Genomic DNA, 14535 nt, shown 5'->3' with positions numbered 1-14535 from the left:
GTCACTGAGTAGTTGAGCTACTAAGAGTGCTACAAACAAAGTCTGAAATTGCACGACCCAAAATTCATCTAGTCGTAATGGCACCTAAAACAACTCGCTAGGTAAGCCAAACAACAATCAACTCAACTCAACTAAGAATAATAAGAGTCAATGATTAAAATAATTGAACTTCTATACTCCAATTCTAAGGAATAGTGGTATATGTCATGAGCCGCTAAGACTTAGTTTATAAAACTGGTATGAAATAAATACAACATCTGTTTGGAATGTACATAAACAACGTTCGAATCTAAAACTACCAAGGACAAATGGTAGCTATATCTGGAAGGCAAGTACATCTTCAATGCCAGGCCCTAACATGCACAGCATCATCAGGGCTAAGATCTGCACACAAGGTGCAGAAGTGTAATATGAGTACAACTGATCCCATGTACTCAATAAGTAATAAACCTAACCTCTGGCTGAAAATAGTGATGAGCTCGGAAGAAGGTGTCCAACACCAGTAATCAATAACAACACAGGATGTAATGATGATAATAACAGTAAACTTAAAGGAACAACTCATTTACAAATACTGGAAATTAGACAAGCTTTAAAGGTTTAAAAATCAAAGACCAAATCTTTCACCGAAATTACTAATATATGAGTTTATCAGAGAGCTGTGACTTTTTCCAAACTTCAACAATAGATAAGATATTTTATTTACCAACTAGCATGAGGAAAACACATCTATATGCTTGTCGCACCCCCTTTTTTCCCTCCGCGGAGAGAAGTCTGGGTTCCGACATTCATGGGGGGTGATAACTCATTTTCTTTTGGGATTTTGGTATTTTGAAGAGTCGCCACCTAACGGATTATGGTGCGTTGGGGCACCTAGAGCAATTAACTCTTATACTAGTTTGCATTACCAGAAATTTAGGGTAAGGGCTCGAAATAACCTTGAGGGGAAGGTGTTAGACACCCCTCTCAGTCCACAACGGTGGGTCCCGGCCGAACTTATACTTATGGATTAGTCCCTTTGGCAAATAAATAGTCTAAACACATACTTGCAAATAAAGACATGTTTTGGTATTCTAAGAACATGTATGATTCAAGTAATGCAACAAGGAAAAGGTTTGAATAAGTTACATATATAAAGAAAAAGTAAATTGATTTAAACAATAGGAATTGGGAAAGAGGGGTCCTAGGTTGGTTAGCCAACAAGATCATACCCACACAATGCCCGATAAACACTCCTCAACGAGGGGCTACATGTGACATTAGCGCGTAGTGATCATATTTCTTAATACCCAATTCCCTCCCCCTAGTCATAGCCTAAAGTGTTCTATCAATCTTGAAACGTATCCTATGAGTGCACTACCCGTCCCTTCCTTGTGTCCCTTGAGGTATTTGGGACTTCTAGTTTTAAGTAGTTCTAGACCATCCTAAAGTTTTAAAGGATAAAAGTCTAGGCGTCAATCAAAATAATTAGGACCGCACTTAATGGAGGAAAAAATAAAGGTTCACATTTTACCTCCACAATCATAACAACAAGTGCACGTCTCAAACAACAGTTTCAAGTATTTAAGAGAAAATCCTAGAACATAATATCTAGGTGAGCAGGGAGTATACAACATTGAATTAGGACTGAAGTGTCAAAGACCTATTGATTTTAGACCTGTGAATGCGAGCAGTTTTAAAGCGCAGTTTTATAGTCACAGAGTTTTAATCGTCCTACAGGCTTTCCTAGGCATAATAGTGATGTCCTATGAGCATGATATCTATATTGATTAGGAATGCAGTAAAACAGTAATCAATTTTAAACGGACAACTTGAGATCCTATAGGCATGGTTTCTAGCAGTATTAATTTAAGGCATCGTTTGAAACTTATTAAAGAAAAGGACAAATTAATTAATTAACCCAATTAAGAATAAACAAACGTGAATTAAACTGATTTATTTAACTAAACTGGTTTTTAGTTCTATAGACATGATATCTATTAGAGGTGATCCTATAAGCATCGTATCTAAGTATTAAAGGCTGACTTTGAACTTATAGGCATGATTTCTATTATTAAAGCTATTTAGATCCTATAGGCATGTTTTCTAATATTGTGGAAGTAAAGCAAACATAGTAAACACATTTGAATTAACACGACCCTATAGGCATGGTGTCTACCCAAGTTAACCACAATAATATATACTACCCTCCCTTTTTCACTAATCACCTCACTGTTGTTTACAATTATTACAAAAACAAATGAATTAAATACATAAATAAACATAAGTTAATAGGGAGCCTGCAGTAGGCCCAAAGGACTTCCAAGCTTTCAAAAGCCTAAAATGCCAAAGTTCCATATACAATTTTGTGTCCAGGTGCGTCAGAGTTCCCTAAGGATCTCAAGGATCCCGGGCAGTGCTCATACCTAGACCTTTTCATCAAATAATAACTGATTTTGGTGCAGTGTGGAAAGGCCAGCTCTGACATGCCAGAGTTCAGAGAGACCTCAAGGGGTCTCAAGGTAGTACACATATCAGAGGGGTAGAACCTAGTATTCTAAGAGCAATTGGAAGTGCATAACAATTGAAAGTGTTTTAATAGAAAGGTCTTAAGACTGAAAAAGAAACTTTTGAAAACAATTAGTGCTGATACAATTTGAGGAAAAGTGTGAAGAAAACAATTGGCAATCAGAACCAAGTCACAGAACAAGTTTAGGAACAACTTTAACACAAGGGTACCTCTTAGTGGAGCATACAAATAACATGACATAGAGCTTTGAGGGGGTTCTACAGATGCAGCAAAGATCATAGCAGAAACATGTATCTAAACCACACGACTAGACTTACTTTAAGGAGATTGACTGACTTAGTAGGAGTGAAGAAGAACATGCAAGGACTTAAATAAACATGTTGGCAAATATTAACTAAGAAGGCATGCTAATTATATAGAAGCAGAGTTTAGGAAGGACAGTAGTTAGTCTAAACAGGCTTAAGTTACATATGCATACATGCTAAACAAGACAACAAACATGCAAGTAAAGTGGAAACATACTAATCATAGGTTTGAATAGGCTGTATTAGACATGCTTGGATAAGCAGTAAACAGAAACATGAACAGTCTTAGGCCATATGAACTAAAGTAATAAGTAAACACATAGGTTTGTTTCTTAAAATTTAATCAGAAACATACCTAGTTAAATAATGAAAAACTCAAGATGTGAGAAAAGTAGTGTGCAACTTCCAGCCTTGGCTTGCAGCCAGCTAGAATGGCAAAGATCACAAGTAGCAAAGAGAGCAGAAAGAGAGCCTTTTAGAGTGTAAAGAGTAGTGGTTTTGAACTATTGTTCGTTGTCCAAAAGTTAAAATAAGAGGGGGTTTATATATTAATCAAAAGCTTAACAAAATAAGGTTAGAGATCAATTAAGTAGTAAATCAGGATAGTTTGCATAATCAATCAGCAAGTCCTTCCCTTAATCAAAGGATAATCAAATCAACGGTAAAAGCATGGTAGGTATTTAAGGAAAAGAATCAAGTAAGGTTTTGGGTATAGAGTAGGTAATTAGGGGTAAATGAATAGAAGTTTCAATTAAGGAAACAATCAGTAAGAATCAATGTCGCTCCTAAATGCACACACAAGTATACGTGGTCGACAAGTAATATAATGATAAGTTGAGTGTCGAACCCACAAAGACTTATATAAACTACTCACTAAATCACTAAAATTGTTATTCAATCCAGCTAAAATCAAGGTCCAATGATATGATTATACTACGATTCTAAATAATAACGAAATTATCAAGTAACGAATTGATTGTTGTGTATTCAGTAGAGACAAGTATTCCAGGATTGTGACCGATTCACCATTTGTATTGTGTTCTAATTAACTTTCCCTTTCGTATAATTCATTCATGGTTGCTAATTAATCGATAAATGCTCTCATAGCCTTCTTCCGAAGTACTACTCACCTATTCTCAATAGATTAACGCCTATATTCCTATGAAATCAATCTATTAAGAACGCATTAAGATCACAATATTTAATTAAGCACGGTGACTAGGTATATTCCTATCCTAACCACAAATTCGCCCCCCCTAAGGGTTAAGATCGTGCTCTCTTCAATTCTTCTCTAATCTAAACACGACTTTCCCAAGCATAGCATAGATAGTAAATAGAACCTAACTGCTGGCCAGACAATCAAGCAGTTAAACACAGAATTGAAGAAACAACCATATATTGGTGAATTATAATTATGGTCAAGCTAATATCAAAGAACAATATTCATGGCTATATCACAACCCCAGAACAATGGGTGTTTAGCCACTCATGATGTAATCAAACAATTGCATAAGTTTTGAATAATTGAAAATATTAGAAAAGATCAAGAATTCTGAGATGTTCTTGCTCCTCGATATTTTTTGTGTGTATTTTTCCTCCAAAGTGCGTCTCTCCCTCCAAAAATAGGCTTAGTCTTCCATTCATTTGTGTTAGATAGGTCTAGGGTCGAATAAACCGTGTACCGGGAAAAATAGGATGAAATCCACATAAACAGTGCCCAGCCTGGTGCCAGACGCCCACCAGGGCGTTGCCCAATTTGTCAACACTGTTTTCAGCGCCACATGTGGCATTTTTCCCGGTTTTGTTCATTTTAGCTCAAATCTTGCGCATTTTGCCCCCAATTGCTCCCGAATCATTCCTACAAGTAAAAACACTTCAAATTAATATAAATCATAGCATTTAACATCCCAAATTCACGAAACAAAAGTAAAATATGAGGCGATATACATAGAAATATATATACTTTAAGCTAAACCTCAACACCTCACACTTAGACTCTTGCTCGTCCTCGAGCAACGGGACAATCTAATAAACCCCCAACTACGTACAACGTTCAATCATAGAGGAGAACATTAACTTTTAACCTCACACTATACCCTTGACTACGATCAATACTAGCACACAAGCATGCATACACAAAATTTCACATTCTTCCCTTTTAAGTATACCCAAGTATAATATTTCAATTCAATAAATTCCAACAACCTATTCATCACCACCCAACCTAAAAAGTAGACTTGAAACCACTAAGCACCCTCAATTCATGCACTTACCCAACAAGAAAGTTTACAACATCACCAATCATTCATGAGATCATGTGCCCCATCAACAAACAAAAGAGGGAATATAAATTGGTCCACACATTCAAATATGCTTTTGAATATAGATTAAGGACATCACACAATTGAACAAAGTTCGCTCACTCTCACAAAGAATTCATATGCATCCCGTGGTCATACCATAAGCTTGCCCGTAATGTATATCTCTACTAATTTAAGCTAGCCAAATCTAGGATCAATTAGGACTTTTAAGGTTGTAATGTAGGCTAAGGGACGGGTAAGATATATTTAGAAATAATGACTCACCCTCCTAAGCATTTTAATACACTACATTTACAATTCAAGCTCATATTCTTCTCAACCAGCTCACTTGCCACATACAACATAGCCCTCTTTTCAATTAAGCACTTCTCTATTTTTCACTAGCACAAATCAATAAGAATTGGAGGTGTTTATTTTTCTACATAATTTCACTATCATTTTTTCCTTTTCTTTAAATTTTTCTTTTTTTTCTTTCACACACTCCATACAATAAAGTCCATCGGCTAGTGACCTTTGATTTCAACTTTAGTGCACCAACGAGCCCTTCCATGGTTCCACTAAAAAGATACTCCCCAATTGTTAACCTTACTTATTTTAGCGACTAAGTGCCTTGGAGCTAAATGTTCAATCAATATCAAATTAAGAATAAAATGGGGGATGACTTGTAATGTGGGTGCCAAAAGAAAGGTCTATAGGCTCAAAGGGGCTAGCAACAAAATTTTTTATTTGTATGTGACAAGCACATCCATGATCAAGCAAGAAAATGCCTACGTCATCTCCTAGATTAGCCCAACTTACAATTTCGCTTCAATTAACATACGGGGCAAGTTCTATACTACACAGGATAGCACAGATAATCGCAAATCCTCACATACACATTACACATGACTCAATCAAGACGGTTCTATTCAACTCTTAAGTCAAGCAAGCATAATCAAATGAGAAATTTAAGAAACTTTGCACTACGTGGCACACGAGTCACACAACTGATAGAAGGCATTACAAAATAGGCTATTTGCTTTACTTAGGCTTCACATGTCAAACCAAATATAAGGGAAAACAGAATTTATGACATATCCCTAATGTGCCAGCATCAACCATGTCAACGAGTATCTCAGAACGACTCAGTTTCTTCCTAAACTACTCCTAAAAAAATTAAAGTGCCCGGTTCGAGCGACATCCCTGGAAATGAACCGGTGCCCAAAGAAAAACCAAGAAATACTACCTAGCTATTCTTAAAAAAAACAAAAATCTTTTTGGAGTTTTTGAATCGGACTTTTATCCCTCAAGAAAATTGTCCACGAGATCTATCGTCGGGAAAAGTCAGAGCTTTTTCAAATTTTTTTCTTTTGTATTTTTATGCTTTTTTTTTTTCTTTTTTTTGATTGAAAGCAACTAATACTACACTAGACTGACTACACTAGAACTACTGGAAGAAACAAATTAAAACAAGTTGATACAAAATATACAACTACAACACACATAGTATTCCTCCACCCCACACTTAAACTATGCATAGCCCTCGATGCAAGTAAAAATGAAAAACAAAGTAGGTTGAAAAGAAAGACTCCCTGTCAGTCAGAGTCCACCTCCCCCAGCAGCTCTGGGGTCATCATTATCCGGTCCTAGAGGCACCAAAGTCATGGGCCCCGTAGCACCATTCCCATCCTCATCCTCAGTATCTGAGCCTTTGGAAGAGTTGCCGTCCTCCGAAGAGTGAATGGGGCTGCCAGGTGCAATCCCCAACATCTCCCTAGACGTGCTGGACAAGTCATCGCGCAAATGCATACACTCCTCGTCTGAAATACCTGCTCTGCTCATAAGTAAGTTCAACGAGTTATAAATGTACCTGTTGAAGTTTTTCTCTCGCTCCATCCGGGCCGTGGGGGTGAGTTTTGATGATGCCTCCACCACAAATGTGATGTCCATAAGCCCTGACGGAGCTTCAACCACCTCATCATGTCCGTGGTACTCCGGCACTCCTTGAAATAGCATATATTGAGTAAGTAAGTTCCCAAAAAGAACCACCTAATCTGTCGCCCAAATCTCGTACGGGCCATTTCACTAAGCATAATCGAAGCCAAATTAATGGGCCAACCAGTCATCAAGAAGAATATGACACACACTCTAGCTCGAGTGCAGTCGCTGCTGTGCTCCGCCGGCATGACTCTCGCTTGCACAAAATTCTGCCACACCTTGGCAGCTTTGTTGAAGTCGGAGTGCACCATAGAGAGGTGAATGTTGCCTTGCTTCCTTATCCATTTGGCATTTGAATCCACGCCACAAAGAGTGTGACATATCCACTTATACTTCGGGCATCTGATAAAGCGTTGGAGTCTCCTTGGGTCAGCATTCTCGACCCCCAAATAGTCACACAAAGACTCTCTATCCATCGACACATCCTTCTCCTCTTACACGTGAAGTGCTCCTTTGATAATCCCAGTTAGCATACAACTCTCGTATCACGCTCAGATTTGCAGGCCCTGGGCATTCCAAGAACTTGTGTATATTTAAAGATTGCAGCCTATTAAGTATCGTTGGGAAGTTTCTTTCTAAGGCCGTGGTATTGATCCCCATCTCAGAAATGTATCGACCAGATGGTACAAAGTCCCTGTGCCATAAAATAGCTGCAGCATCGACCAAATCCAAACGAGGCTTTGGTCTTAATGGCGCCTGTGGAGATCCCTTGACGACCTGCTTTCCTTTGGACTGCCATGAAGAGCTTTCTCCCTGCTTGCGTTTTTTGGGCGCAGGAGAAGTGGTGGAGGACTTTCCAATGCCTTTGCCTTTTCTAGAGCCATCATGAGCCATAGTATCCCGCAACACAATTAAACATGAATGTGAGAATGATTCAATAAATATGCCTAAGGTTGTCGTGCAAGTCATGAAATGACCCCACACTTACAACCGAAGGCACAATGTAGTGTTGCACCTTAAAGCTATGGGTACTCAAGACTTTCCCATGCCACGCAATAATGATTGATCATGGCTGCGCGAATTTACATTAAGGTAAGGAAGAGGCATATGGTATGCACCTTTCAAAACTACTAGATTATACTAAATTAGTCAAAAGCACAAGTTATACTAAATGGTGTAAGAACATGTTTTTCATCAAATCCACAACCCCTAGCATGTAAAAGCATCCCTACACAACCCACACGTATCCCAAATCATACACAAATACATCCGGTTACTCAGACTTCATCGGTGCACCAAAATCTTCATTCAAGTATTTTAACAAACACAATATGGGCATGAAGTGTGTTCTTCAAATTCAACAATGGTGGAACATTGGTGGGCCTCCCAATTTTCAATGAAGTAAAGGGAATTCTAGTTTACTACTCCGTATACACATTAAACACACAATTTTCGACCAAAACAAATCACCCACCATAAATATTTCATAAGAACTACATAGGGAAAAATATTGGGGATTAGGGCTCTTGGGAATGGAATCATGTTTATCTACTAGTTAAAACACAAAAAGAAATAGAAGAGAAGAAGAAGAACATATCTATAGACTGGAGAAGGAGATCAAGAGAGAAAGAAATTATTGGAGAAAATTTTCTCGAAGGAGAAGAGGGGAGTAGATAGAAGCAGTAGTGTGTTGCGTTCTTTGTGCTTCTTCAAGTTTGAATTTGGGTTGTTTGTGTTTGGGTGGGTTGGGGAAAGGATATGGGTATTAGTATTAGTGTAAATGGGTATTTAGTTGGGTTAAATGGGTAAGGGTTAAAAATACAACAAATAACGAAATTAAAAAAATATAAAAAGTACCAAAAACCCCCCAGCTTGGCGCCTCGCGCCCTGCCTGGCGGCGGGGTTTTGCTCGATACTGTTTCTAGCGCCCCAAGCAGTGCTGGGCGCTGGCCTCGGCGCTGTTCAAGAAGTTTTATTGTTTGTTTTGAGCACCCCGATCCCCCGATCTCTATATATACCCAATTTACACGTCCTACACCATTACATTTAAAATTTCTATACCTACAAAAAAAAAATGCAATACTCTACCTACTCTAAAAGAAAAATTAAGAAGTTAAACTAGGAAAGTAATAAAAATTAGGTTGCCTCCCAACAAGCGCCTGATTTAACGTTACGACACGACGCGGAGTCTTGCTTACTCATCAACGAGTACAACCTTGATCTTCTCAAGATTAATCATTCCTCCCCAATAATTCTTGACTCTATGACCATTCACCAAGAATTTCCTCTCACCATTTAAAGCTCGTAGCTCGATTGCACCATAAGGAGTGACTCTCACCACCTCAAAAGGACCTGACCATCTCGATTTTAGCTTCCCAGGGAATAGCCGTAGCCTAGAATTGAATAATAATACCTATTGGCCTGGCTCGAAGTGACGCGGCTTGATATGCTTGTCATGCCACCTTTTTGTCTTTTCTTTATATAGCTTAGCATTTTCATAAGAGTGCAGCCTGGACTCATCTAACTCATTCAACTGCATAAGTCTTTTCTCGCCTGTGGCCTCAAGGTCCATGTTCAGCTTCTTAATGGCCCAATATGCCTTGTGTTCCAGTTCAACGGGCAAGTGACATGCCTTACCATAAACAAGCTTGTACGTGGATGCTCCAATTGGCATTTTATATGCGGTCCTATAAGCCCATAAGGCATCATCCAACTTTGCAGCCCAATCCTTCTTATTGAAACTCATCGTCTTCTCTAATATTTGCTTTATTTCTCTATTTGACACCTCAGCTTGCCCACTTGTTTGAGGATGATATGCGGTAGCAACTCTGTGGAGAACTCCATATTTAACTAGAAGGTTATTCAACAATCGATTGCAGAAATGAGTCCCTTAATCACTAATTAAGGCATGTGGAGTCCCAAATCTTGAGAATATGTTCTTTTTCACAAAAGCAGCTACCACCATGGCATCATTCTTTGGAAAAGCAATTGCCTCCACCCATTTTGACACGTAGTCAACTGCTAGGAAAATGTATTTGTTTCCTCTGGATGGTGGAAATGGCCCCATAAAATCTATCCCCCACACATCAAAAAGCTTAACTTCTAGGATGTTATTCAAAGGTATCTCATGCCTCCTTATGATTGTTCCCGTTCTCTAACATTGGTCACACTTCTTAACGAATGCGTAGACATCCTTGAATAAAGTCAGCCAAAAGAGACCGGATTGTAGTACCTTTGCAGCTGTTCTATCTCCTCCATGATGGCCCCCATAAGGCGATGCGCGACAATCATACAACACTAATTCCACCTCTTTTTCAGGAATGCATCTCCTCATCAACTGATCAGCACATTGCTTGTACAAATAGGGCTCATCCCAGTAGTAAAAGTTCACATCATGTAAAAACCTCTTTCTAGCTTCAGATTCAATTTTAGGAGGAAGTACCCACTCACAAGATAATTCACGTAGTCTGCGTACCATGGGGAGGGTCTTGGGTGATAGCAAAAAGTTGCTCATCTGGAAAGACTTCTTTAATTTAGCCACCCTCTTCTACGTGATCGTGATTTTACAGCCTTGATAGATGATCAGCTACTTGGTTCTCTGTCCCCTTTTGATCTTGTATTTCTACATCAAATTCCTGCAGCAACAAAACCCAATGCATCAATCTAGCCTTAGATTCCTTTTTTGTAAATAAATACCTAATTGCTGCATGATCGGTATGGACTATGACTTTCGTTCCCACCAAGTATGCCCAAAATTTCTCAAAGGCCCACACAATAGCTAACAACTCCTTCTCAGTGGTGGTGTAATTCAGTTGTGCATCATCAAGAGTCTTACTCGCATAGTAGATAGAATAAAACACTTTGTCCCTCCTCTGGCCTAGCACTACCTCAATAGCAAGGTCACTCGCATCACACATAAGTTCAAATGGTAAGGACCCATCAGGTGCCACAATAATGGGAGCAGTCACCAACTTCTTTTTGAGTTCTTCAAATGCCTTGAGGCAAGCATCATCAAAGTTGAAAGTTACATTTTTTTCAAGCAGCCTGCACAAAGGAGTAGCAATTTTCGAAAAATCTTTAATAAAGCGCCGATAGAAACCCGCGTGTCCTAAGAAACTCCGGACACCCTTCACTGAAATTAGTGGAGGTAATTGTTTAATCGCCTCCACCTTCGCCTTATCAACTTCAATGTCGCTCCTAGATACTCTGTGACCCAACATGATGCCTTCTTGTACAATAAAATGGCACTTTTCCTAATTTAGTACTAGATTTGTTTCTTCACAACGGGCCAGCACCTTGCTGAAATTCCTCAAGCAATCATCATAAGAAGACCCAAAAACTAAAAAAATCATCCATAAACACTTCCCCAAATTTTTCTACCATGTCGGTGAAAATGGCCATCATGCACCTCTGGAAAGTGGCTGGTGCATTACAAAGACCAAACGACATTTGGTTGAAGGCAAAAGTACCATAAGTACAAGTAAAAGTGGTCTTCTCCTTATCCTCTGGGCATATGACAATCTGATTGTATCCCGAATAACCATCAAGGAAGCAATAATATTCATGTCCGGCTAAGCTGTCTAGCATTTGGTCGATGAATGGAAGTGGGAAGTGGTCCTTGCGAGTTGCTTTGTTGAGCCTTCTATAATCAATGCAGACTCTCCACCCCGTAATAGTGCGAGAAGGAATTAGCTCATTCTTCTAGTTTTTAACTACCATTCCTCCCTTTTTAGGCACACATTGAACTGGGCTTACCCAGTTGCTGTCAGAAATAAGAAAAATGATACCTGCATCGAGCAACTTGATTACTTCCTTTTTTACCACCTCTTTCATAATGGGATTTAATCTTCTTTGCTGCTCCACACTAGGGCGGTGTCCGTCCTCTAAAAAGATTTTATGCATGCAAAATAATGGACTAATACCCTTGACGTCAGCTATAGTCCACCCAATGGCCTTTCTGTGCTCGCAGAGTACTCTGAGCAATTTTTCTTCTTGAGTGTTGGTCAAGCTGGATGAAATAATCACGGGAAATATCTCAGAGTTCCCCAAATAGGCATAGCGCAGATGCGCTGGAAGTGGCTTAAGTTCTAGCTTCGAAGCTTCTTCAATAGATGGCCTGGGAAGGGTTAGAGTGACAGGCCTGTCCAACTCTTCAAATTTTCTAAACCCCTGGACATAACTGCAAGACATATCCAGTACTTGCTCAATTTCTCCCATCATTTCATCTTTACTATTTTCTACATCCCCAATCAATACTCGTTCAACAGGTCTACAGGGCTCATATAGGGCACTAACAATGTGGTATCACTCTCCACCACAGAGATCATGGATAGCTCTTCATAGTAGGGCCGGTAACTTGAGTGCTCTATAAACATTGAAGACCTCCACTCAATCACTCACACTCATTGTCATCCCTCTTTCACAGACATCGATAATAGCTCGACCCGTGGCTAAGAATGGATGCCCCAAAATAAATGGGACTTCCTGATCAGGCTCGTAATCCAAGATAATGAAATCAACAAGGAATATGAAAGAACCCACTTGAACTAGCACATCTTCAATCACTCCCTCAGGATGAGCAAGGGAGCGATCAACTAACTGTAAGATAACTGTTGTTGGGCGTGGCTCACCCAACCCCAACTGTCTAAACACAAATAGCGGCATCAAATTGATGCTCGCTCCAATCTCACATAAAGCTCGCCCAACGGCATGTTTACCAATCGAGATTTGTATAGTGAATCTACCTGGATCTTTCAATTTCTGAGGTAACTTGCCCTGAATTTTTGAACTACACTCCTCAGTGAGTGCCGCAGTCTCGAACTTGGTTAGCCTCCTTTTATTTGCCATAATGTCCTTGATGTACTTTGCATATTTGGGTACTTCTTGTAAGATGTCAACCAATGGAATATTAATTTGCACCTACTTCAAGATATCAATAAACTTTTTATATGCGGCATTATCTCTTAATTTCTGCAATCTTTGAGGGAATGGGGGTGGTGGCCTTGCAACTAATTGTGGGGGTTGCTTAGCCACTGCCTCTCCAGCTAGCTTTTCTGGCTCCTTAGCTTTTTCTCATGTTGATTCAATAGTGTTTGGCCTCTCAATAAAAGTAACTTGTTTCCTCTTTTTAGACTAAACTTCTTCTAGTTGTCTCCCATTACTCAACGACACGACATTAATAGCCGCCCTAGGATTCGCTTCAGTGTCACTTGAAAAAGCTCCAACTGTTCTAGTATTTTGAGCACTAGCAAGCTGTCCCATTTGACGCTCCAAATTTCTCATTATTGTGGCGAGGGCTTGTTGTTCAGCCATCACTTTTTTCAACATGTCTTCAAAGTGACTTGTAGGACTTGCTTGTTATTCAACCTGAGGTGGTCTATATTGATGTTGAGGTGCTTGAGGCCTGTATTGATTCTGAGTACCTTAGTTTCCAGCCTAAGAGAAGTTTGGGTGATTTCTCCAGTTGGGATTGTAAGTGTTTCCATATTGGTTTGTTTGGCCCCTATTTGAATTACCCACAAAATAGATAGACTCTGGGTTAGCGGGGCATATGTCGCTCGTGTGCCCCTCTCCACATATTTCACAAAAAGCTTGAACATGTTGTACCGGTTGTATTTGTTACTTGTTGATACTCAAGGTCATCTGATTGACTTGGTTGGTCAGTATAGAAATCTGTGCTGATAATGCTGAGACGACATCTAACTCAAGAACCCCTGCAGACTTTTGCACTGTGTGTTTGCCCATCCTTCCTTGCCAATCCGGATTGCTCTTGGAGAATTTGTTCAATAATGCATATATATCGTCAAAGCTTTTCTCCAACACTTGACCCCCAGCTGTAGCATCTACCACAATATTTATTTCAGAATGTAGCCCTTCTATGAAAGTGTGAGATAATACTTCATTCATCTGATTGTGATGAGGACAATCTCTTAGTAGCCCCTTGAACCTTTCCCAAGCTGAGTATAAAGATTCTCCCGCTTTCTGTTTGAAGGCAACTATCTCACTTCTAATCTTTGCAGTTTTTTCTGAAGGGAAGAACCTTGCCAGAAATTTTCTCGCCAAATCATTCCATGATGTAATGGAAGCTGGTTCTTCCTTTAGCCATCGCTTAACTTCGCCCAACAGAGAGAATGGAAAAAGTGTGATCCTCACATAATTTGGAGCGACCCCGTTAATGATATAAGTATCACAAATCTCCAAGAAGTTCAGAATATGCTGTTGTGGATCCTCATTTGGAAGACCCATAAACTGCCCGTTTGCATGAAGTAGCTGGATCATGCTCTATTTCAGCTCAAAGTGCCCAGTGATCCTGGGCTTCACTATACTGGAGGTGACATTAGCAATGCTGGGCATCGCCACCTCCTGAATAGCCATGTGTTTCTCCTCTGCCATGTCCACAAGAAATTGAACAAGTGCCTGAATATTATTCATGTCCCTTGCTTCCCTCAACTTCCTGTGAAATGTTCTCTCCGGTCAGGATCGA

The 14535-nt window shown here is 39.5% G+C and overlaps 1 protein-coding gene and 1 non-coding gene across 2 annotated transcripts; one reads left to right on the top strand and one right to left on the bottom strand.

The window, feature by feature from the left end:
* Positions 1 to 9246: 9246 nt before the first annotated feature.
* LOC104232641 (uncharacterized) lies at positions 9247 to 9798 on the bottom strand. Its single transcript, XM_009785896.1, has 2 exons — positions 9515 to 9798; positions 9247 to 9445 (listed from the first exon to the last, which is right to left on the bottom strand). The coding sequence occupies exons 1-2, from the start codon at positions 9796 to 9798 to the stop codon at positions 9247 to 9249; spliced, it is 483 nt and encodes a 160-aa protein (XP_009784198.1).
* A 4163-nt stretch (positions 9799 to 13961) lies between these two features.
* LOC138874316 (small nucleolar RNA R71) lies at positions 13962 to 14066 on the top strand. The gene has a single exon (XR_011401355.1). It is a non-coding gene; the product is annotated as a small nucleolar RNA R71 (small nucleolar RNA).
* Positions 14067 to 14535: the final 469 nt, after the last annotated feature.

The sequence above is a fragment of the Nicotiana sylvestris genome, chromosome 7, assembly GCF_000393655.2.
Source record: "Nicotiana sylvestris chromosome 7, ASM39365v2, whole genome shotgun sequence".
NCBI classification, from domain to species: Eukaryota; Viridiplantae; Streptophyta; class Magnoliopsida; order Solanales; family Solanaceae; genus Nicotiana; species Nicotiana sylvestris.
Note: the sequence above shows the minus strand (reverse complement) of the source record. Positions and strands in the feature narration are given on the sequence as shown.